The 26,745-nt window shown below is 37.7% G+C and overlaps 1 protein-coding gene across 1 annotated transcript in view; it reads right to left on the bottom strand.

Moving 5' to 3' along the window:
* pdlim5b (PDZ and LIM domain 5b) overlaps positions 1-26,745 on the bottom strand; it is an 83,251-nt gene that overhangs the window by 35,087 nt on the left and 21,419 nt on the right. Inside the window, exons 3-5 of the mRNA XM_084400072.1 lie at positions 14,902-15,053; positions 3,826-3,859; positions 1,783-2,360 (exon numbers count right to left, since the gene is read on the bottom strand). Of these exons, the coding sequence (XP_084256198.1) occupies positions 1,783-2,360; positions 3,826-3,859; positions 14,902-15,053 (764 nt within the window). The remainder of the gene's footprint in view (positions 1-1,782; positions 2,361-3,825; positions 3,860-14,901; positions 15,054-26,745) is intronic.

Consider the following 26,745-nt stretch of genomic DNA (forward strand, 5'->3'; position numbering starts at 1 on the left):
AATCACTAAAACCACATGAGAGGGAACGTGCTCGGTCTCACACAGACTCATTACCGCTTTACGAGTTTTCTTTGATCTGCTGTTGACTTCTAGTCAAAACTAAAGTGAGTGAGTAAATACAACCCATCTATGAAAACAAGACCACATATGGTGAAGACACGTGAAAAATGTGCTTTTAAACCAAGACATTTATGAAGAAAATGTAAAAAAAAAACAAGGTTACACGCTAAAGTTTAATACTTCAATTTAAATTAAATACAAATTCATAATTAAATAATTCATAATAAATAAATATTAAAGGGCACCTATTATGCAAAATGCACTTTTATATGGTGTTTGAACATAAATGTGTGTTGGCAGTGTGTGTACACAACCACCCTATAATGATAAAAATCCACAAAGTGCTTTTTTTTTTTTAAATCCCCATAAATCATAAGCACTGTCTCAGAACGAGCTGTTCTCAGATTCGGGGCAATGTGACGTCACTTTGCACAGGCCCCTCCCACGACTGTTGATTGACACTGCAGTTTGAGCATAGACCCGCCCTGAGTGAGCTGGACACAGTCCGCCATTGTTTCCACGCTGGAGCAGCTGTAGACAAGAATGTCTCCTAAGCGATTGAGGTGTTTTGTTGTTGGATGTAAGAATGAACTTAGTCTTCATTTACTCTCGTTGTTACTCGAGGATGGATCTGTACTGTTCGTGATCCAGCTTACGGTCTCGGGAGCGACAGGCCTAACAGCTCATCCAGTCGTGGATATACAGTTTACCAGTTGATTAAGCACCCACTGAAAAGGTGTGTATATATTTGTTTACTGTTAGTTCTAACGAGTGTTTTGTGTATTTCGCTGTGTATGTTCAATGATAATGAAAGGGAGAGAGAGAGAGAGAGAGAGAGAGAGAGAGAGAGAGAGAGAGAGAGAGAGAGAGAGAGAGAGAGAGAGAGAGAGAGAGAGAGAGAGAGAGAGAGAGAGAGAGAGAGATTATGGATAAGATTTTAATGCGCACTTATATACTGTGTTTATTCGGCTCTTATAGTGATTTTCTGGAGTAAAACTAAGGCTTCATCTTTTGTGTGCGGTACAATAAACTTGATTGAACTCATCAGTATTGTATTAATAGTGGATAAAAGCAGATGACAAATAACCGTAATTAAACTAAACTATACCTGTTCTATCTCCATACAGCATATATTCTCTGGCTCTGTGGGCATTATTGTCCGACTCCGAGTCGAAATGAACACCGCTACTGAGAGTTTCTGTTCTGATATTATCATATGAGATTGTCCTGACTCTTAGCGTGAGCCCGTGAGGCTCCGCCCCCTGGGCCGGCAGCAGCAGTTCATTTGCATTTAAAGGGATACACACTAAAAAAAAATTTCAATTGAAACATGCTGTAAAAAATGATCTGTTGGGTATTTTGAGCTAAACCTCCACATACACACTCTGGGGACATCAGAGACTTATTTTACATCTTGTGAAAAGGGGCATAATAGGTGCCCTTTAAATAAAATACATACAAATAAAGAATTTTTTTAATTCTTTAAATAATTAAATAGTAATAATTAAATATAAAAATAGATAAAAATAAAAAACATAAAATATATATAATTTTTAACAAAAAAATAAATAAATCATTTTTGCAGTACATTCTGGGGACACCATAGATTTATATTACATCTTGTGAAAAGGGGCATAATATGTAATCTTTAAAGAAAAGCGAGAAAGAGTAAACGAAGGAAACAGAAGTATGAAGAACTACAAGTTGATTGGTCAAACCTACCCGTTATGATGTTCCCCAGTGCCTTTACTCTCCATCAGGCCACGTCTTTGGCCCATGGCCACCTCGCACGCGTTCACATTGGAGTAGAGGTTGATGGGCGTGTTATAGACGGAGGGATGAGGGGCGGCGGGGGCCGGGGGGGGAGGAGCCAGAGGAGCTGTCACTCTCGCCGGGGAGGAGGAGCCAGAGGAGGAAGTGGAGGACGAGTTGGCAAAGGGGGAACGGCCAGAGGCAGGTTTAGGGGTGGAGCTAGGCGAGCGGTGGGCGGAGCCAGAGGAGGAGGTGGAGGACGAGTTGGCGAAGGGGGCGGGTTTAGGGGCGGAGCCACCGAGTGGGAAGGGTGGTTGAGGAGGAGGCTGCTGGGAAGGAGCCGCTGGAGTGAATGCAGAAGATGCGGAGGGGATTGAGGCTTTCGGTGCGACGGGTGTCGGGGACGGGCTGATGGAGCGAACCGTACTAGCGGCCCCGCCGAAGGGCCGTGCCGTTTTATTGTACGCGCTGCTGCCCGGGGCGAGACTGGTGGCGGGTGCAGGCGTTTGGGTGATGGGCACAGGCTTAATGATCTCCAGTGGTTCCTCCTACAGGAAGTGATGAAACACATGCAACACATGCTCACGTCACAGCACACGCATGCAGGAGCCACGGCCCCTCGTTACAGCCTTAACGCACACTAAACTTAAAATAATGCACTCTAAAAAATGCTGGGTTTTTTTAACCCAACTTTGGGTAACTCAGCAGTTGCCTAAAATTTTTAACCCCAACGTTTGGGTTTGTCCATATTTGACCCAAAGTTGGGTTAAAATAACCCAGCACATTTTTTTTTTGAGTGTGGTTGCAAATCTAATTTATTTGATTTAATCAAACCTTTTAAGTAGCAAACATTATTTTCATAAATTCTGTTGACAATGTTGATCATTACATTAACTTAATATTATGCATATTTTAATCTGAAATTTGTTAATTTATATATTTTTTCCTTTTAAATTTCCTAGGTTTTACATGAACATATTACAAATATTAGACAAATATCATAAAAGTTTTAATATTCCCCACACAGCAGCAAAAAAAAAAAAAAAAAAAAAATCAAAGTTGTAAATAAAACAAATATTACAAGAAAATACTATTGCAGTTTTCGTACTTCAAAATTTCACGCTCAATTCATTGTTCGCCGTTTCTTTGAGAATCATTTGTGAAATTTACTAGCAATTTATGAGAAAATGCTTTCAAATTAAATTCTACACCAACTTTCTCAGCGCAGACTGTAATGAGGGGAAGCAGAAATACTCAGTTCTTCAGTGTCAAGCAACAGATCAGGCATTTCAAACATGCTACACGTCACATGCGTGTCCTAACCAGGCGTGATGCAAAGCTATAAACCTCACCCGTCGTAACAAATGATTTGGATCAAGAGGTTTTATTGGTTACCTCATTTATAATGTGTCACAATGCACTAGGAGGGCCCCGCCCACAGTGAAATCTAATTGGTCCAAACTCCTGCTTCACATCACCATACATTTAAGTATGTTCTTAACTCTTTCCCTGCTATTGACGAGCAATCCGTGTTTTCAGTGTTAAACAGTAGAGGGCGCTATTATGCATCTTCTAAAAGAGTACAGGATCTCCAGATCAAAACACAGGAGAAGCAGCAGAAACGAGCGATAGAAGCATTGCTGTAAAATACATGCACATGTAAAATCTCTCAATCATCAAACAAAAATCAAAACTGCCTAATGTTACTGAATGAAATGTTGAACCCTTGAAGAGGGAACGACTGAAGCTTTGAGGTGTTGATGGACTCGATCGACTCCATCTGTGTTTTGATCATCGATCTGAGTCTTTTAAACACAATTCATATTTTTTTGAAGCAAGTGTATATTTTGACATCATGAATGGAGAACAACATCTCGTCGTCGTCAGCTACATGACGCATTATAACGAGCTATTTTTGGGGGGTAATTATTAGCACTTTATTGTACCTAGGAAACGCACCTAGTTAGGACACGCATTACATGTTTATATTATGATTATTTTGAAGGTACATACCTTTGGGGTCTCCCTTTTAGTGACACTGGAAGATCTGCAAAGACAAAACAGATGTTTAACATTGATTGTAAAACACAAAGCAACACTGAATGAATTAAAGTCAGCATGTGAATATGTAAATAACGGGACACGTTTGACAGAGAGACTCTTGATATTGTTTGAATAAGGACTCTATTCTGGCTGCCATTCAAACAAACCTCGGCTCCCAGTGTACGCTACATTACACGGGCCATAAATAAAGCCGAGAGCAAACTGTGGCATTCAATCCCAGCGTCCCCTGCCATACGAGGCCAGGCAGGAATAAATACACAAGCTGTCTTCACTGTGTAAAACAACTGCAGCAGAGTTCGGTCTCTGAAGAGCCGTAATGCTTTAGTAGTGACTTATGACATTTCCAGAGGAATCTTTAGGTGTTTTGGAAGCTCTTCGGTGAATAAAACAAGCATGTTTAGTTGCATTATTATAACTAGGTTATTTACACTGGAAACGCTTGTACAGCGTCACAGCAAAGTACATAACGGAGCATTTCTTTACGCAGACAACTAGCCTATACATTTGTTTTTATAAGTTGGTTATTTATAAACTTGATAGTCTCAGAAGATTGTTTTAGCATGGGGAGTGTACAACATTCACATGTAAATGGTAAACAACAAACAACCAGGAAAACAGCTCCGATCATGTTGTTTCAGTCATACTTCGATATGTTGATGAGACTGCAAACAGATCTGATCTACAGATTAACCCTTAATCGCTGTTTGGGGTCAAAATGACCCCAATGGACTTTTCCTTCATTTTTTTAAAAGTGTTACCTTCATCTCAGGGGCATGAAACTCTGTGACTTTTCCTAAATAATCTATCTAAACATGCACACAAAAACTGGGCTTGATTTGGTTGTTCTAAAGGTGTGTAAAAAAAAAAGTACCATTTAAGCTGTTTGGGTTCAAAATGACCCCACATTGAAAATTTATTTTGAAATGACTTTTTAAAATTTTGTTTGTCAAAAAAATAAAAGTAAATCCATTATAAATCTGAAATTTTTTACAAATAAACCAAGGTCTGGTCCTAGAGCATAAATAAAAAGTAGAACGAACTTTCTATCTCATACACACACACTCACACACACACACACACACACACACACACACACAAACACACACACACACACACACACACACACAAACACACAAACACACACATGTATGTGACTGCAACAGAGAGCATTTTTACAGAAATTGGCAAATAAAATAAACAAAACTGGCATAAATCTAAAAAAATTTACATTTAAATAAAGGTCTGGTCCTAACGCATAAACCCAAAGTGGAACGAACTTTCTATCTCATACACACACACACACAAACACACACAAACACACACGTATGTCACTGCAACAGAGAGCATTTTTATAGAAATTGGCAAATAAAATCAACTAAACTGGCATAAATCTGAAAAATGTTACATATGCAACATGGAACAAGCTTTAGATTTAGAATTAATTAAGATCATCATTTAAGTGATTTTTTCTTTAAAAAAATATTTTTTCATGAGCCAATTTATGGCCTAGTTATGTAATTGTGCAGTAAATAGGTAAAAAACTTCAAAATTTCCACAAAAACACAGCATAAATGTATAGTTGAGAAGTAAATAAAAAAATGATATATAGTTTTCCATTTAAAAAATTTATATTTCCTTATGCAATCGCTCTTTAAAAGTTTGGGGTCAAAATGACCCCAAACATCTTAAGTGTTATCCTTTTTTAACAGCGATTAAGGGTAAAAAAAAAAGAAAAAAAAAAGGCTAACTCGGGTTTGATTTACTGGTGCTAGAGTTTATTTGTGACCCTGGATCACGTCACCAGTCACGAGGCGCACGGGTATATCTGTGGCAATAGCCAACAATACATTCTATGGGTCAAAATTATCGATTTTTCTTTTATGCCAAAAATCATGAGATATTCAGTAAAGATCATGTTCCATGAAGATATTTAGTAAATTGCCTGAATGCAGCACAATCGCCAACATAAATGCACAATTTTAAAGGAGATTTTCTCAATATTTCGATTTTTTTGCGCCCTCAGATTCCAGATTTACAATAGTTGCATCTCGACCAAATATTGTCCTATCCTAACAACACCATACATCAGTGGAAAGATTATTTATTCAGCTTTCATACATTATGTTTTTATATTATACATCTCAATAAAACAAAAGAATGACTCATGTGACAGGTTTTGTAGTCCAGGGTCACATAGGCTACCTTTCTGTGTATTATATAATAAACTAAAAGTAAAAGTTTATATATCTGGCTAGTTAACTTTAGTTATTTTTAATACTCCATTACCCAAATTAAATTAATTACAAGTTTAAATGACTTTAATTGAGCGCGAGCAGCACAGCAAAAATACGCTTGCGGTGTGAAACTGCTGTAATGCAAGTGCAGGTAGGCAGACACCGACTGAGTGTGTGACCATGCACTCGCACAAATGCAATCACGTCAAATTTAAACTCGCACATCCTCAAAGAATGGTTGCATATGCCTGGAGCCCTGAAACAATTTGTCTAAATTCAGCCGTGTTCCCATCATCGTGACCCAAACACAATCTGAAAAATGACTGTCAGCAAACCTCCAGTGAAAGTGCATCAGGGTTTGTGCGTTTGGAGATGTTTTGTTTTTCAAGAACTCACAGACATACTTCATGTTCTGGTTTATCAGTGCATTCTCGTCACACTGTCTAGACGGCTTCATTCGTCCTCATTAAATCAACATCACATCCGACACGACCTCCACATTCCTCATAAACAACCTCCGTCCTCAAAACAGGCGACAAACAGGCCTTCGCTTCCTACAGAACTGCTGTGGCGCTGCGGATTCGTTCCACGTCCTCAATCGTTTCCATATTAGGAAAGCCGAGCAGTTTCTGCAAGGCCGGTTCTTTTGTGCCAGACAGTCCGACTTGTGTTATAATAAGGAGCAAAGGTGGAGTGCTGGGAACACTAAGAAAACACTAGCAGAAGGAAGTTTAAAGGCGCTCACACAAAGAGCAAAAGGCTAATCAACACTCATGGGACAAACATGAACAGAAGCAGCGGAGAGGAAGCAGATCTAGCTTTAAAGAATGATCCTGCTTCCTCTACCACTGCTTACACATATATACACACACACACACACACGTATACACATATATATATAGATATAGATATAGATATAGATATAGATATATTTTATTAAATGGAAAACAATTATAATTTTTACAAACCTATCCTAAAACAAAAATAAAATAAAATGTATTTGAATGAACCAGGATCATTCTTCAAAGACAAGATCTGCAAGTTGACTGTATGCTTACTCTCTGCTGGTTTAATTTTAATTAATATTTTTTTATATAGTTTCTTTTTTCCAATGGAAGATAATAAAATAAAAGAAAAATTATATAAAAAAAGAAAAAAAAAAGAAATAAAGTACGCCTTTTAAAGTACACAATGAAAGCGAACAGGACACTCCAGGAAAAGCTTTCACAAACACGCCGTTTTGCCCCAGGGTTTGATACTGACGGGACACGCTGGGAAAAATGCAGGCGGCGAAGAAAAACTCCACAAGCCAAAATAAACAGAACGACTCGTGACATGAAACTGAGACGCTGCTGTTTTCTGCACTGTACCAATCACTTACAAACACCCTTTGCAATAAATATACACAAATAGTTAATTTGTTTTTATTTGAATTAATTATAAATGACTACAGACTAACCCTAAAAAATAAAAAAAATAAAAAAATAAAAAAAACTTTAAAATGAAAACAAAACAAAAATAACAAAATAACAAAAATTTAAAAATTAAATAAAATAACAAAAACTTAAATAAAAAAAATAAAAAAAATAAAAAAAATAAAATATGAACAATATAAAATTATATAAAAAACAAAAACAAATATATAAAAGCAAAACAAAATAAAAACAAACTAAAAGAATAACATACAAAACAACAACATAGAAATAAAAAAAAAAACATTAAAATAAAAAACAAAATATAATTCGCAATAAAATGCAAAACAAAAACAACAAAATGTAAAAATGTAAAATAAAATAAAAATAATAAAAGCAAAAAAAAAAAAAAAAAAAAAAAAAACAACATACACATAAAATATAAAATAAAAACAAAATAAAAACAAAAAAATAAGAAATAAAAGGGAAAAAAAGTTAAATAAAAACATAAAAATAAAATAAATAAAAATGGAAAATAAATAAATAATAAAACATAAAACAAATGAACACATAAAATAAAGCTCTAATCAAAGCCATGAGCACAGTAGGGTTTCCTCATATCACACACAAACAGATGTTTCATAATGTCTCCGGCATACGGTGTGCCTGAGGAGGAACGGCGAGCTGTTATTCAGCTTATAAAGCTCTGATGTCAAATACCTGCATTTCCATCCTCTGACAGAGAAAATGGCTTTTCCTTTCACGTTCCTTCCACACCGCCACAACTAATATACACCAAATGACATTTCAAGAGATTCATTATCAGCTCCAGCGGGATCCACTGGAAATGTAGTCGCAAATAAAAACATCATATATAACAGGATGAAATGATAAATAATGCAAAATAGGGACGTGATCATACAGGCTGAAATGTTACCGAATACAGAGTGTAACTTCTTCATCTTTACTGATGCTCACAGTCAGACAATATATAAATAATTAGCCACAATAAATAATTGTGCCACACTCTGCAAAAAATATTATCAATATAAATATTATCAACAACAGTAACAACATTTTTATGTTGTAACTGTTGAAGTATAATGATAGTTTTGTAACCATTTAGTCTTTTATTTATTTTTTGATGCAAATAAAACAATATAAAAGACAAAATGTAATATATACAATTCAATAAATAAATATTTTAATATTTAAGAAATAAATAAATAATATTTTATGTTGTCATTGTAATAGAATGAATATACATACAAAAAATAAAAATTGAATTAAATAAAAAAATAAAAAAATAAAATAAAAAATAATAAAATATAAAAACAAAACTGTTGTCAGCTTGAGAGCATATTTTTTGTTAGTAGCTAATAGTGTAGCAAATTTAATAAAAATATAAATAAAAAAATGAAATGAAATATTAAAAAAAAAAAAAAAAAAAAAAAAAAAAATTCATGATAAAATTAATGGACACCTCGGAAAAACATTATTGATCAATCTCTTAAGTTGATTTGGTCAGAAGTGGCTGCGACACTGAGCAGAAAGAGTGTGTGGAAAAGGGGAAATGACATCATGCACGAGGCCTGTGGCGTGACCTCGGATCACAACGCCTCGCCAGCCATTCAACAGCTGATCCGTGTGATGAACACACCGAGCGTCAGCTCCACGGGTGTGCCATGGACACTCGTATATCGCTTCACGTGGAGCTTTCCAGAAAACCACAGCGAGCCAAACAACGCCTCAGAGAGACACGCTATCTGTGTTTCAGCTCAGAGATTTGGAGAAGAATCATCATGTGCATTATCATGTGCACTAGTTTAAGAGTCTCCTGACGTGATCTTCCCTAAATAGAGAACACAGCGTAGGACACTTAATGTGACGACTTCAGCAGTTATTGCACATGCATTTTCCTGCGCATCCAAACATTACTCCATAATGCTGGATCAGTTTCATGCCTTTAGCTGAAGAATGAACGATCCTGCCAAAACAGGAGGGTTTCGTACAGAATCACCTCATAAAATCAGTTTATTAAAGCGATCCGTTAGTGTGTGTTAATGGAACGATTACACCGCTAAAGCAGAGACTTTCAGGAGCGCGGAGCAGTCGAGCAGCTTTCATTTTTAAACGCTGATGTTTTTCTGCTTACGATTCAAGTCATCATGAAATAAAGATTAACACGTTTAGCTGCACATCGTTCATCATTCAGTCATGTAGAAACATGAAATGTCACATCATGGAAGTAAAACCTGATGGAGTTTTGGTTATACAAAGGATGTCTGTCTGTCTGTCTGTCTGTCTGTCTGTCTGTCAACAAACTTTGTTGCATTATTTTCCTGTTATCACTGTAAAAAGCGCTATATAAATAAAAGTGACTTGACTTAATAAACAATTTAATACATGAAATAAAAATGCAATTTGTTTTATGTTAATTTTCTAACCACTCCAAGGGTTAATAACATTCATCGGTCACTCCACCAGCATGACATCAGTCTAAGCGGTGGCATAATGGAAAGCAGGACTTCCAGTTCATTTCAGCGAGAACAAGCGTCTGTGTTGGGAATCAGACCGGAGCGCGAGAGAGTTCAGACCTCAGAGACACACGGTCACTGGTTTTCCTGTGTCGTAAAGGTCTAAAACACCAACTTTGTTCTGTTTTAACAGTTCCTCTTAACACCCACATGCTAGACTTTCAACACAGGGTTTCAATCACTGTTTCTCACACAGACGGCCCTTCTTCTGGTGTTCGTCTCTCGATGGAAACGCACAAGCAAAAATCTCTCAACTTTAAACAAACTAGACCATTTTCATGCACTTTAAGAGCAATACACTATATAGGTTTTTATATATATATTAAAGTATTAAAAAAATACTAAATTAAATGTATATATACACACACATTTATTTATATTTATATATAAATAATATATAAAAAAGTAATATATATATCATTAATATTTTAAAACTATACATAAAGTAATTGAAACAATTAACAAAAAACAACAAAAAACAGGTTTTTCCATCTATTCTAATCTGTTAAATTACTGGTCTATATAAATTAACAATATAATGACTATAGTCTTTATTAATTTATAGTATTTACATATATGTTATATCAAAAATAGTGCATAGTAAAATGTAATAATAAAACAAATAGTAATAAATAAAATAAATAAAAATTAAAAATTAAATTAAATTAAATTAAATTAAATTAAATTAAAAATTAAATTAAAAATTAAATTAAATTAAATTAAATTAAATTAAATTAAATTAAATTAAATTAAATTAAATTAAATTAAATTAAATTAAATTAAATTAAATTAAATTAAATTAAAAATAACGAACGGGTTGTTCCATGTATTCTAATCGGTTTAATTCTTGGTCTGTATATAAAATGACAATATAAAATAAAAACATTACAGGTGATCTTGCTTCATTGGTGATGAAAAGGGTTTTCATGTTTGATCAAGTTTTCACTGATTTGAGAGCCGAACCACAATCGCCTTTTCGTCAGTGGAAATGCATGGAAAGGTTCCAGATTGGGTGCTGTGTCGACGGAAAAGGATATTTGATGATCAGGAACAAACAAAACCTACTTTCTTCTGCACATACCCCTTAACAACAGCATTTTACTGTGGGCAAAAACAGCCGTCACAACCCTGAACCTCCCAGAAGCTGCTGCGCCGGCAGGTGACGGCGGTTTTCAGGACAGAAAGAGGGAAACACATGAGCCGCTGCTCCTGCAAACCTGTCCCAAACCTCAGGCGCCGCTCTGTACACATATTTTCAACAGCACTTTATGAATACGGTCTGGAAACATCCTTAAGAAAACAAGGAAGGGGAGCAACATGTGGTCTGAAACGAATTGAAGACGTTGACGCAAAACAAAACGGTACAAATTTTGGTTTGGATGTGGAGGGCGAGCGCTGGAGGGGGACGAATGGAAATCTGCACCAGTCTTTTTGATTCATCCAGTACAGATCAACACAGCTTGGGCTGTCTGAAGATCTGAAGAGACCAAGCAGAGAACGTGTCACTTACAACAAGAGCGCTGATTTCAATCGCTGGTCATTTTCAGACTGAAAGACATTGATGTCATATTGGATCAGACTGATCAAGGATTATGAGGAATTGCAAAGCAATTTTTGTGTCAGATCACATTTGTTACGCAGTGATTGATAAGCCACATTAAATTATCAGTTCATCCAGAAATGTTGTTTATGTTTGTGCAGCAGTCGTTCATGAGAGGCTGCCACTTTACTTTCGTTTTGTTGTTTATTTTAATGCGTGTGCCGTAACTCTGTCTGACGCACCCACCGCTAGCCTAGCTTAGCACAAAGACTGGAGGTAAATGGCTCCAGCTAGCATACTGCTCCCAATAAGTGCCAAAATAACGCCAACATTTTCCTATTTACATGTTGTGATTTGTATAGTCACAGCGTGTACGAATAACAAGGTCACATGAGACACAGCCATCTTCTAACCGTATACATACTGGGAACTATATTCTCAGAAGGCGAAGCACTGCTACTTCTGCGGAGAGATCTCCAGTCTTTGTGCTAAGCTAGGCTAGCGGTGGGTGCGTCAGACAGAGTTACGGCACGCACGGAGATGAGAAGGGTGTGTGTGGACTTATCTAACTCTGGGGGATACGGGGAATAAGATAAAGTCCCAAAAAGTCGGCGTGTTCCTTTAACTTTTGTAATCTGTGTCATGTAGAAGAGGTATGACAGCAATGGACGACTGGATGATGAGGTTTAGAGTATAACTCTTCTCAGACTCTCAATATTTACACTCAAACGTTTCAGAAACACGTACAGACATGCTGGTTATTAAGCAGCGAGTTACGGCTGAGGTGAGACCTGTCCCGCACTGATCTGGGTGGCTCTCTGGGATCTCAGAGTAAACGCTGCGCTCTTAATGTGATGTTATCTTAATAGTAAAGCTTAAGTGCTGTTTGATGGCCTTTGCAGACTCACTGACAAATGTTCAACAGCTATGAAAACGCCACTAAAAGACTTTAATGGGAGATTCCAGAGCTCTTGCACAATCTCTCTTCCCTAAATTTCCTTTCAAAGGGCCCATAACTCCAGAATATGAGGCTGCACTGAAAGAGGTGCTTCGTTTCAAACTAAATCTTAAAAATTTTAATCTACAGCACATCCCCTCCATTTTTAATTAATCTGTCTATGGTCAACACACATTTACTGGAATAAATCATGGAGAAATAAACAGTGTCATCATTTACTTCAGCCTCTCACAAAATAAATCTTGCAATGGAAATAATTGAAATGGATAAAGTCCAGCTGCAAAAATGACAAAAAAGCATCATAAAAGAGGTATTTATGACTATATTCCAGGACATATGAATGCATAAACTGTCTGTTCTCCACACAATCTTATTTATTTATGGTCTTTTCCGGAGCTTGACAGTATTTATCCGTATTCGCTTTTATTGTGTATAAAATGAAAGCATTTAGATCTTGCAATCTAGACATTTGCATGCTACCCTCATGGGTTTGATAAAAATGCATTCCTTGAATGCAATGCAAGTCACTGTGGATAAAATAATCAGCCAAAATGCATAAATATTAATCTGAAGAAGAAGAAAAGGTCTGGAATGAGTAAATGAGTTAACGATGCACTAGTCCTTTAATTGTAATTCAGCAACCCTAGACTGAATGTCTAACACTGATAACTGATAATTAATGAACAAAACTACAATTAAAAGATTCAGTGTCCAGGACCCTCGCTCAACCCTCAACATGATGTGCAGAGAGAGGCCATTAAACAGGCTGAAACACCAGAGCCGGTCGACCCGAACATCTTGACTGCATTAGATCCTGCGTGTCCCGTGATGGGAAGACACAAACCCGGCCAAGAACTGCATAAACCAAACAAATCTTCCCCTCTGAGGCACCGCTGTCATATTTACACAATTCATGATCGTATCTGGACAACCATGAGTTCGCTTTCAATGAAGGTTCTGCGTGAACTTTGAGAAGAGGCAGTTTTGAGGATACACTAGTGGTCAACAGAATGGAGTAAATAATAATTATTAATACGTTTTTTGTTTTTGAAAGTCTCTTCTGCTCACAAAGGTTGTAAAAAAAATATAAAAATTTTAAAAATAGTGAAATATTATTAACATGTAAATCAGCTGTTTTCTATGTGAATATCTAGTAAAGTGTAATTTATTCCTGAATTTTCAGCATCATTACTCGTCTTCAGTGTCACATGATCCTTCAGAAATCACTCTAATATGATGATTTGATGCTCAAGAAACATTTATGATTATTATCAGTGTTGAAAACAGTTGATATTTTTGAGGAAACCATGATCCATTTTACTTTATTTCAGGATTATTTGATGAATAGAAAGTTTAAAAGAACAGCATTTATTTTAAATAGAAACATTTTGTGATATTATTAATGTCTTTACTGTATAACGTGTCCTTTATGACATTTTTTTTTTTCTTCAAAACTTTCTTAGCCAAAACTTTTTTAGATTGCAATGTTTCCACACAGATCTGGAGCAGCACAACTGTTTTCAATATTGATAATAATCATAACTGTTTCTTGATCATCAGATCATCATATTAGAGTGATTTCTGAAGGATCATGTGACACTGAAGACTGGAGTAATGATGCTGAACATTCAGGAATAAATTACACTTTACTATATATATATATATATATATATATTGACATTATAATAATATTTCACTATTTTTACTAAATAAATACAGCTTCGGTGAGAAGAAGAGACTTCTTTCAAAAACAAAACACAAAAAATCGTATTTGTTCCAAACCACTGACAGGTAGTGTAGATGATCAAGGACTCCCACAAACACTAACATGCACAAGAATATTCCAGTGTCCATCACAGTTTGGTGACTGTTATTCCAATCTGCCAGGTATTAAGACTTATTCGTCATGTAATGCAATATCCATTTATATCTGCATGTTCAAGCCAAACTTCTGGGTGCCATGAGACTTTGACAGGTGAAAAGTCATTGAAGAAATATTTTGTGTGTGTGTGTGTGTGTGTGTGTGTGTGTGTGTACTTGTACAACTATCTTTGTGAGGACCAGTTTGAGTTTTAGACCATTGGAGTGAGGACAAAGAGAGTAAAGTGAGGACATGTTGGCCAGTCCTCTCTTTCTGAGAGCCTTTAAAGGCCTGTTTGAGGGTCAAGACTTGGTTTTAGGGATAAGGTTATAATGAGGTTAAGGGTCGGTTTAGGGTCAGGGGTCGGGTTAGGCACTTAGTTGTGATGGGTAAGGTTAGGGTAAGCGGCTAGAGATTGCATTGTGTCAATGAATGTCCTCATAAAGATAGATGTACAAGAATGTGTGTGTGAGTGTGTCTTACTTCAGCAGTGAGAGGTTTAGGTTCCCCACACAAGCTTTGATTTTGTTCTGGGCTTCCAGGTGGGTCATTCCCTCTGTGGCGATGCCATCGATAGACAGAACGACGTCCCCAACGCTGATCTTGGCTTTAGCTGCCTTTCCTCCATCTGTCAGCTGCATCAAACACAAACACACACAGTTCAGAAACTAACTTCTACACAACCCTAGGTGTCATCGCTATATTCTTGCGGAGCTGAAATGGTAATTGATTTGGAACCACATTCATAAGCAACAACACAAATCATGATACTTCTCACGTGACGTGCACAAGAGATCGACTGCAATAGAGTTTCACTGATAGTCCAGTGAGCCATTACCCACTGAGAGCTCAATCTGATTCATTAAAAAGATTCTTTTTACAAATCTGAGTGAATGCAAATGTCAATCCAGTCTGTTTCTCACACAAATCAAATGAGTTGAAGAAGTTTGAACATCTTAGTTACCTTTTATTGTGATTGTAATTAAAAAGAGGCGGTAGCCAAAATTGGAAATATATAATCAATCTTTCAACAAATTTGATTCACAAATTTGAGCAAAATTATATATTTTTTGCTTGATTTGAAAGTCTTGAGTTACTTTATCCTGATTAGACTGATGTTGGACAGTGTTATTTTAGTGTTATTTATATTACTATTACAGTTTTATATATATATCATTTTTTTTTAATTTTTTTTAAGTATCAGTAATTTTGTTATGTGCTTTGTGACTTTTATTTGTGGTTTAATATATCTAAAATATTTCCATTTACTTTTCTTTTTTTCATTTTTTTTTTTTTTTTTCCATTTTTAGTCATTTTAGTACTTCAACTTATTTACTTCAAGTTGCCGAAGCATCATTTATCACGTTTCTCATCTAATATTTACTGTATATTTTATTTCAGCTTAATTTTAAATCAAGGGAAACTGTTTTTAATAGTTTTAGTTAACAATAACAATGGTTTGAAGATGCATCACATCCTACAATAGAAATTATATTTAGAAAATCTTGAATGTCGTATGTAATATTTCTCCAGACTTACAAGCAGTGCAGGACAGATGATTATACAGCAAAAAGATCTGGCTTTTAATAATCAAACCATTAACAGAAGCTGAAGATCAACAAAAGACTGATGTTCCTCTGACCTTTGACCCTCTTGGCCCCGATTTGAAAGACGGATCTGTACACGTGCGCTCACCTTTGATGCCGGAGTGTGTGAGATGTTCACGCGAGTGGAGGCTGATGAAACACTAGACGTGGGCGAACACAAAGAGGCCAGCTGTAATGTATTAGGGGAATCTGAAGCTCTGAGACACTGCAGTGCTGTTGACCTTATCAGATTAGACCTGACAGGCTATTAGACTCTGTCTTAGAAACGGTCCTCGCTCTTGTTAGCACTGAGATCTTGTCCGGGCTAATAAACAACCCGATATCTTACTAGATAACTAACAGCAGGGGAAGGAAAGGCTTTACTCCAATGATTTACACACAGGCTTCTGTGGAGATTCCCTTCAAACTAAAGGCCTTGCATGTATTCTTTACAAGAAAACCCAGAATGCACTGCAACTATACAGACTTTTTTTTTTATCCAAGATTAACAAATCTAGAGAAATGCATGTTATATTTCATCCAATTCCACAAAGTACCAATATAAATTTCGTAATATACATTTTGATCTATGAATATGCAAATGAGCCCCGCCTCCACTCACTCACTCAGCTCAGAGATCCACTGGTTGACGATCTGATTGGTTACAAGGTAGTTTGTGACGTCAGAAACACCAGCGATTTCAAAGTGTGTTTTTGAGTCTGTCTTTGGTTCACTGCAGCAAAATACTCAGCATTATAACTCATTAAAACAACACATAGACATATAAACAACATTAAAAGCTGGATTTACACCACAGGGGGACTTTAATAAACGTTTAATAAATAAAAATAGTACAAGTTTCATGTTTTCAATTAACTTGCAGTGCATACTCTATAGGACTGATATTAAGTGCACTGGCATGGAGCCTCTGCTGCTCGATGTGTCTGAACAAGAAGGACTCGTTACAGGTGTGCATTAGAGGCATTATGCAACCATGCATGACGAATATCAGTCATTCATCACTGCACATCTGCTAGGCAACTAACTCAACTAAAGCAACTACCCCTCCCGAGTCAGATTAAGACTTGCTCTGCTCTTGGCCGAAGGTTCAAAACAACAATTATAATGCAGAACTGATGACAGAAACACTTCACCCCGAAGAATCAAGTTTTATGAGTTGAACGGGTTTAGAGCAACATGAGGACAGGTGTATTTCCTTCAAGAAAGTGAATTGTGATTTATTGTTATCTTTAAAAGACAAAGACTTATTGTGACAAAGTAAAAGTCTCTCATCTTCACCCTATACTTTCTACAGTGGAGGAAAAAATGTGGACTGAATCGAGAAATTCAGTCATAAAAATTGAATTTACTGTTTAAATGTCACAGAATTTGCCAAACTTTGGATGAATAAATTACAATTAAGGCATATCATATACACACAGAAACTCAAAGAAATAATTTTGTATTAATCATGAATCCAGAAAATAGACAGAACACAGAATTTCTGGAAAAAAATTAAACATTTCATACCTTTTCAAAAAAAAAAAAAAGTAATACATTTTATTAAGTTGTTAAAGTTTTATGAATTCAATTATTTAGACCTGCATTTTGATAATTAAATTGAAAATATAATTAAGCCATTAAAATTGAATCGAGAAAAATAAAAATGGAAAACAAGGAATTTGAGAAAAAATTTAACGTATTTCATAGGGTCCTAAAAATATAGTTTTTGTTAAACCTTTAATAATTTTTTGTTGAGTCAGGGTTAATATCGTTAACTAAAACAAAGATTAGACATGTTGCCTTAAATGATTAACTGGAAATAAATAAAAACTGAAACTGAAATAATAATAAATTAAACCTCAATAGATCTTATAAAATGACAAAAAGCACATAACGAAATTACTAAAAAATAAACCAAAATGATGCAACATGAAAAATAAAAATAAAAGCTAGTAGGCTAATTCCAAATATTAACAAAACTAAAAAAAATAAATAAAAAAAAATTATTAATTAAACATGGTTTTTGATTCCTAAATTTTAGTAAAAAATAAATTAAAAAAAAACAAATTTGGGGGGGGAATAATCCAAAAAGGATTTCATACATAAGGCCCTAGGAAATTACATACGCCACATTGCTTTATTCCAGCAGCAGGAACCACAAAACTAGAGGTCACGAGTTTAAACTCAGTCCCACACATCTACGAAAGCACCTCTGTGAGTTTGACGGGGTCACACACACTAACACACACTCTTTGAGTCACCAGGTCAACGACAACAGCCGGGCCTCAAAGCCTGAATCCAATTTAATGTCCCAAGGAGACCCGACAACACAGGAACATGATGAGAACTGAGGGGTCTTCACACGCTGAGCTGATACAGACACGTGTGTAAGAAAGCCGCTTAACATTTGCACGAGTCCCAGATGTCATTTCTTTTATTAACGTCATAAACTAAACCTCAGTCTCATAAAGCTTAAGGCAACAAGGATCAAATCCCACCGCAGAGAAGAACTACACCCCAAATCAAACACAACATCTCACAGTTTGCCTTTATGGTTCCCTTTAAAGGTTTTTATACATCATATTCCTAGCAGCATTTTCAAAATGAAAGATTAATAAGTTGGGGCTGAGTTATGATCTGACAGGAGAACTTTCACATGTCCATGTTACATTCTATGAGGAAATAATCAATCAAACATACATAGACACACACACACACACACACACACACATATATACATGCATACATACACACACATATGCATACATACACACATGCACTTTTAATGATTTAATGATAAAAAAATTTGGGGGATTTATGAAAACTGAAAAGTAAGCAGCATATTTTGATTAAAGATTAAGAATAATATTCACAGATTCAAATTCCCAATAAGACTAATAACACCAGAAACCAGAAAGAAAGGTCCCCGCTGACCTTATAATGAAAGCGAATGCTTCCCATGACATGTGTTTGGCAGATAAGCGCCTCTAGAAAGCCACATGTATGAGACGCTCGCCTCTTCCACTTGGCAGTCGCTGAATGCAGCGCTGGTTAACGCCGGCTAGTGAACGCTAATGAACGGTTGCTCAGATACAACACCAAAGTTCTGCTCTCCTTTTATAGCGTCTGAGGGTATCACAGGCCACATCACACACACTTGTGCTGAGAGAGAGAGAGAGAGAGAGAGAGAGAGAGAGAGAGAGAGAGAGAGAGAGAGAGAGAGAGAGAGAGAGAGAGAGAGAGAGAGAGAGAGAGAGAGAGAGAGAGAGAGAGAGAGAGAGACACTCACACTCAATTCAGTATTGCTTTATTGGCATGACTGTGCATAACACTCACTCACTCACTCACTCACTCACTCACTCACTCACTCACTCACTCACTCACTCACTCACTCACTCACTCACTCACTCACTCACTCACTCACTCACTCACTCACTCACTCACTCACTCACTCACTCACTCACTCACTCACTCACTCACTCACTCACTCACTCACTCACTCACTCACTCACTCACTCACTCACTCACTCACTCACTCACTCACTCACTCACTCACTCACTCACTCACTCACTCACTCACTCACTCACTCACTCACTCACTCACTCACTCACTCACTCACTCACTCACTCACTCACTCACTCACTCACTCACTCACTCACTCACTCACTCACTCACTCACTCACTCACTCACTCACTCACTCACTCACTCACTCACTCACTCACTCACTCACTCACTCACTCACTCACTCACTCACTCACTCACTCACGAGAGAACAGTGGCTAAAACACCGGCCATGTGTAAAATATAAGTATGATGATGTGAATAATTACAGAGAAACTGATGAAGAAAAAGCACCACATGTTCTCGTGACGTGAGTTATGCAGATCCAGACAAAAGACGACACAACATTCGTTTCATTTCGGCATGGACGCCAGCCAAACGCTCCCATGCGCGCTTCTCAAATCAGTCACATTAGCCACAATCACACAAATCAAGTTAAGGTGAAATTGTTTGATGATAAACCCATGGATCATCATTATCCGCTCTGTGAACCGCACGTCAAAACCTCATCTGCAAATGCAAGCGTGTTTTCAAAATTTTCCACTTCTCTTGTGTGCACTGTATCATAATCATATCACCATAATCACTGTATGATTAACAATAGCGATCTACATTAAAAATTCATAATTTACTGTTTGTGCATCAAAACAGGTTCAAAGTGGATCTACACTTCCAGTCAAAAGATTTTTAATGTTTTAAAAGTCTCTTCTGCTCACCAAGGCTACATTTATTTGATTAAAAAACAACAACAAAAAAACTATAATATTGTGAAATATTATGACAATTTAATTTAATTCTATTTTAATATATTTTAAAATGTAATTTATTCCTGTGATCAAAGCTGAATTTTCAGCATCATTACTCCAGTCTTCAGTGTCACATGATCCTTCACAAATCACTCTAATATGATGATTTGATGCTCAAGAAACATTTATGATTATTATCAATGTTGAAAACAGTCATTTATGTTTTTATTTTAGGATTCTTTGATGAATAGAAAGTTTGAAGTAACATCAAACTCTATCGTTCAAAAGTTTGGGGTCAGTAAGAATTTTTTTTTTTTTTTGGGTGAAAAATAAAATATATCAATACTTTTATTCATCAAGGATGAAATAAATTCATCAAAAAGTGACAGTAAAGACATTTATAATGTTTCAAAAGATTATATTTCAAATAAATGCTGTACTTTTGAACTTTCGATTCATTAAATAATCCTGAAAAATAAAATGCATCACAGTTTCCACACAAATGTGAATCCGTTTTCAACATTGATAATCAAACATTTCTTGATCATCAAATCATCATATTAGAGTGATTTGTGAAGGATCATGTGACACTGAAGACTGGAGTAATGATGCTGAAAATTCAGCTTTGATCACAGGAATAAATTACACTTTAAAGTATATTAAAATAGAAAACCATTATTTTAAATTGTCATAATATTTCACAATATTACTGTTTTTTATTTATTTATTTTTAATCAAATAAATGCACTCTTGGTGAGCAGAAGAGACTTAAAAACATTAATAATCTTAGCAATCCAAAACTTCTGGTAGTGTACATGTGCGTTCGGTAACGATACGATCCCCGCAAACCTTCAGCCAACTGTGTTAAATGACTTAGAAACGTATTAAATGTGTTGGACTAGTTTGCATCGCCTCAAACCACAAACCCAGTTATTTCTGGTACTCAATTTTGGCTCAATAAAAAGTCAAAATGTGAAAGATTTTGTGCAGATCTGAGATCCTGGGCTGAGCAGCACTAATGAAAGCAGACTCCGGTCACGATTCCTCCTATAACGGTGGAAATATAATAATTGTGTGTTAACTTCAGTGGAATGGCTGCTTTTCCTCCATCCAGACTTGAAAACATGCCGATATGTTACAAGATTTTTCTGACTGACTCGAAGCACAAGAGTGTGTGTTTTCCCCGGAGGGCCTCACACACACACACTGAAATGCTGATGGGCTTCATTTGCAGCGGCTGAACGAGTGAATGAACGAGTTTCTGAAAAGCGCATTTTTAAGACGTCGAGTCACAGAGAGCCAGTTGTGTGCGGCCGCTTGTTAAAGTGGTTTAAATTCTCTTTAAATGCCTTATATGGATCTGGGAGATTTCTCTTGCGGTGTGATCCGCGTCAAACATTCCGGGAGCGTTTCGGGACAAACCAGGTGTTTTGCTGGAACTTGATGAGGAGACGTTGTGCTCCTAGAATACCTCCATGACGTCACACACAGACTCTTTCATACAATAAAAGTGGAGGAATATTCGTCTTGAGAACCAGAGCTTGATTCCTTCTTGACGGTGTTATTTTAGTATCAGTGATTCACTGTAAAAAGTGGAAACCTGCAATTCCCTTACAGAGAAGTTTTTACTTGACCATTTAAATGTATATTGTTGGTATAAATTAATGTGGGTTGATTCTAGGGTTGGGCCGATAGACGATGTCATCATTCATCACGATTCCGATAGACATCGCCCAACCCTAGTTGATTCAGCAACATCCATCCATCCATCCATCCAGCAATCCCTCCATCCAGCAATCCCTCCATCCCTCCCTCTACCCATCCATCCCTCCAGCAATCCCTCCATCCAGCAATCCCTCCATCCAGCAATCCCTCCATCCAGCAATCCCTCCATCCATCCATCCCTCTATCCATCCATCCCTCCCTCTATCCATCAGCAATCCCTCCATCCCTCCCTCTGCCCATCCATCCCTCCAGCAATCCCTCCATCCCTATCCATCAGCAATCCCTCCATCCCTCCCTCTGCCCATCCATCCCTCCAGCAATCCCTCCATCCATCCATCCCTCCATCCATCCCTCCATCCCTCCACCCATCCCTCCACCCATCCCTCCATCCCTCCATCCCTCCATCCCTCCATCCCTCCACCCATCCATCCCTCCACCCCTCCATCCCTCCACCCCTCCATCCCTCCACCCCTCCATCCCTCCACCCATCCACCCCTCCATCCCTCCATCCCTCCACCCCTCCACCCATCCATCCCTCCACCCCTCCATCCCCCCCTCCATCCCTCTACCCATCCACCCCTCCACCCCTCCATCCCTCTACCCATCCACCCCTCCATCCCTCTACCCATCCACCCCTCCATCCCTCTACCCATCCACCCCTCCATCCCTCTACCCATCCACCCCTCCATCCCTCTACCCATCCACCCCTCCATCCCTCTACCCATCCACCCCTCCATCCCTCTACCCATCCATCCCTCCCTCTACCCATCCATCCATCAGCAATCACTTCCTCTACTAGGGCTGGGCGATATATCGCATGACATTGTTAGGCACATCTCGTCAGTAAAGCCGGTTCCTTGATTAGTAGTAAATCGCCATCACCTGCCTTCAGATGGAGCGGCATTCACAACACAGAGCCGTAGTTAACTGACAAGCTGAGCCATATCGCATTAATATCGCAGGCGATACGTCCGCGATATTAATGCGATATGGCTCAGCTTGATCCATCCCTCCAGCAATCCCTCCCTCCAGCAATCCCTCCATCCATCCATCCCTCCCTCCCTCTATCCATCAGCAATCCCTCCATCCCTCCCTCTACCATCCATCCAGCAATCCCTCCCTCTACCCATCCCTCCATCCAGCAATCCCTCCCTCTATCCATCAGCAATCCCTCCCTCTATCCATCAGCAATCCCTCCCTCTACCCATCCCTCCCTCCCTCCAGCAATCCCTCCATCCCTCCCTCTATCCATCAGCAATCCCTCCCTCTACCCATCCCTCCCTCCAGCAATCCCTCCATCCATCCCTCCCTCTATCCATCAGCAATCCCTCCATCCCTCCCTCTACCATCCATCCAGCAATCCCTCCCTCTACCCATCCCTCCATCCAGCAATCCCTCCCTCTACCCATCCCTCCATCCAGCAATCCCTCCCTCTATCCATCAGCAATCCCTCCCTCTATCCATCAGCAATCCCTCCCTCCAGCAATCCCTCCATCCCTCCCTCTATCCATCAGCAATCCCTCCCTCTACCCATCCCTCCCTCCAGCAATCCCTCCAGCAATCCCTCCATCCATCCATCCCTCCCTCTATCCATCAGCAATCCCTCCATCCCTCCCTCTACCCATCCCTCCATCCAGCAATCCCTCCATCCAGCAATCCCTCCATCCCTCCCTCTATCCATCAGCAATCCCTCCCTCCAGCAATCCCTCCATCCATCCATCCATCCCTCTATCCATCAGCAATCCCTCTATCTACCCATCCCTCCCTCCATCCCTCCATCCCTCCATCCCTCCATCAGCAATCCATCCCTCCCTCTACCATCCATCAATCCCTCCCTCTACCATCCATCCATCCAATCCCACCATCCCTCTACCATCCATCCATCCCTCCCTGCAATAATGTGTACTAGCAACCCCATAGCACCACCCTAGCAACTACCCATAATACCCTAGCAACTACTAGCTTTTTTCTATTTCCATTTTAGTAAATTTGTTGTTATTTTTGTTATTTGTTTGGCTTTATTAAATATGTTCATTTTTCATTTCAGTTATTTCAACACAACTTTTTTTTTTTAAATGTTTTTTTTTTTTTTTGTTAACATTTGTTTTAATTAAAGTAACAAAGAACATGTTTTGTGGTTTTAGTTTGGCCCATTTATAATAACCCTGCTTCCGTAAATGCATAAATGTAAAAACAAACCTTATGTCCTGAAATATATTTGAAGTTTAAAACAAACCCCTAAGTATGAGCACTAGCAATAGTGATGATTGACTTAAACCTTTGAGAGAAATACATGGAAAAGCTTCCGCATCTAATAGCTAATAATCGACACCTAACATGAGGTGCGTTATCCAGATGTGTCCCAGATGTGCCTAATGAATCCATCAAACAGAGGAACATCAGCATCAAGCCACTCAAACACAAGCCAGTCTGTCATTAATGTTCCTGTGATCCCGGAGATCCATGCGAGGAAGTCTGGAAATCTCAGGTCGATCTCCATGGCAACGCAAACAAAACAGAACATTCCAAGGCCAAAGAAAGACAGACAGAAAGTTCTGGAGGAACAAACTGCTGTGACCAATCAACCGCTTTCATTTCCACGGCTGTAACTGAGAGAAATTGAGTGTACAAGAAGCCGTGTGAGGTGCAATGCGAAGAAAAGAAGTGCTTTTGAAAGTCCACTGTGAGTCGCCTAATAACAGCGGACTTATTCTGCATGGAGTGGATGGAGATCACATGACCAGAAGAATCCCACTATAGCTTTATCTCTGCAAGTCAACGTTTAGTGGATACTTTATTAATAGTACATTTACTAAAAGGTATCGATAGTCCGAGACATATTGGACAGCTAAACATCAATAAAATCTATTTTTTTGTTAGTGTTACCATCACAATTTGCTCATTTGATTATCTTGGTTATTGGCAAAACAAAATAAAAAAATAAAAGCAAAGCAGAAAATTATTAAATAAAAATGCAATATAAAAGAAAAGGCAATAAAAAAAATAATATAATATAATATAATATATGAATGCTGCCAAAACAATCCAAAGCAAAATAAATAAAAATATAATGCAATATAAAATAAAATGACAAAAAGCAATATAAAACAAAGAAATATAATAAAGCATATTTACTTATTTATAAATTAAAAATTAAAAAAAAAAATTATATATATATACTTTTTTAAATTTTAATTTTTTTTTTAAATTAGATATATAGCTTGTGTGTCGGTCGGCTTAATGAGGACAAGCCTGTTCAGTCTCTAAAGACCCTGGAGAAATAAAACAGAGTGACGTGTCACAGTTCAAAATTAACACTCAAGCTACAAATGAGAGTTAAAACTGTAACCGGTCAAACATTATACATGACTCGACTGAACCTGATTGAAAACACGGTCACCGTATGAATGTCATGCAATGGCAACGCCAACTCTTTATCTTATCTTCTCTCACCAGCCTAATTAAATCAAAGAACAAGAGCTTGTTCAAAGTCAGATTACATCCACACCACATTCACCCGGCCTCCTTGGCAATGAGTCCAAACGCTTGCCAACTTTCAGCACATAAATTCACAAAAGCTGTAAATCAGAGTGCGGAGTGAGCCAGCCTGACATGACGGACGAGTTTTCATTCACTTCACAATTAAAACCAGATCGGCTCAAACTAATGCTCAACATGCTGCGGTCGCACGGATCGTGCTCGGATTTTACTGGGATTGGCATTCATGGAAAACTCTGTGCATGGTTATAAAACTCTTTCCTGTCAAATTAAAAGTCCCTTAGGTTGCTAAGGGTTCACGTCAAAAGAGAAGAATTCCCGTTTCCTGTTGCTCTGTTTATGAGGGGAAATGACTCCTAAAAGCCTGTAAAAAGTCTATATTTAGATACAGGCAATTAAATCTGAGTGGATGATTTTTGGATATGATCTCCTCAAATCAAATCATTTTGATTTGTAAAGCGTTTTTCATAATACACATTGTATCAAAGCAGCTTTACGTGATGTTTATGATTTCGTCATTTTCATGTGTTATGCTGGGTACACACCAAAAGATTTTTTACATCTTATAAGATTTTCTAAATGTGATAGACCACAAACATGAGGACAAAAAATCCTAGATTTAAGCATTTTGCTCCTATAGTGTGTGGTGTGCCATGATGTGACAAAGACAGCACACCACACACAAACAGATTTTCAACCAGATTCTCGACTGTGAACACAGGAAATCTCGCAAAACCTCGCGAGACTTCAGAATAAGCATGTCGGATGATATGCAGGAAGAAATTATGATGATAGTGTTTGGAATGATTTTCACAGAAAATTCACATAAAAAAAACAACAACAAAAAAAACATTGTACCCACCATTATATATAACCTTTTATACAGAAATATATTCATTCTTTATTGTCTTTATTTATTCTTTATTGTATTTATTGTCTCTAGAAAAAGTTAGCCTATTTAATCCCTCACTGAACCCTTATAACACTCAGCTTCCTGCATGTGTGTGTGTGTGTGTGAGAATGACCGTCTTCCATCATCTCACTTTCTGATTGGATATTGTTTCGTTTCACGTGATAATCTCCAGAGCGTGCGCATGTTTGTCCTCGGGGTTCCCCCCACACATCAGGATTTCTGATCGTAAATATTAAACATGTTGAATATTTACGATTCGCGATCGGGGCGGCTCCGACGTTCTTCCGAGCAGG

The sequence above is a fragment of the Rutilus rutilus genome (genome assembly GCF_951802725.1).
Source record: "Rutilus rutilus genome assembly, chromosome: 25".
Lineage (NCBI taxonomy): Eukaryota > Metazoa > Chordata > Actinopteri > Cypriniformes > Leuciscidae > Rutilus > Rutilus rutilus.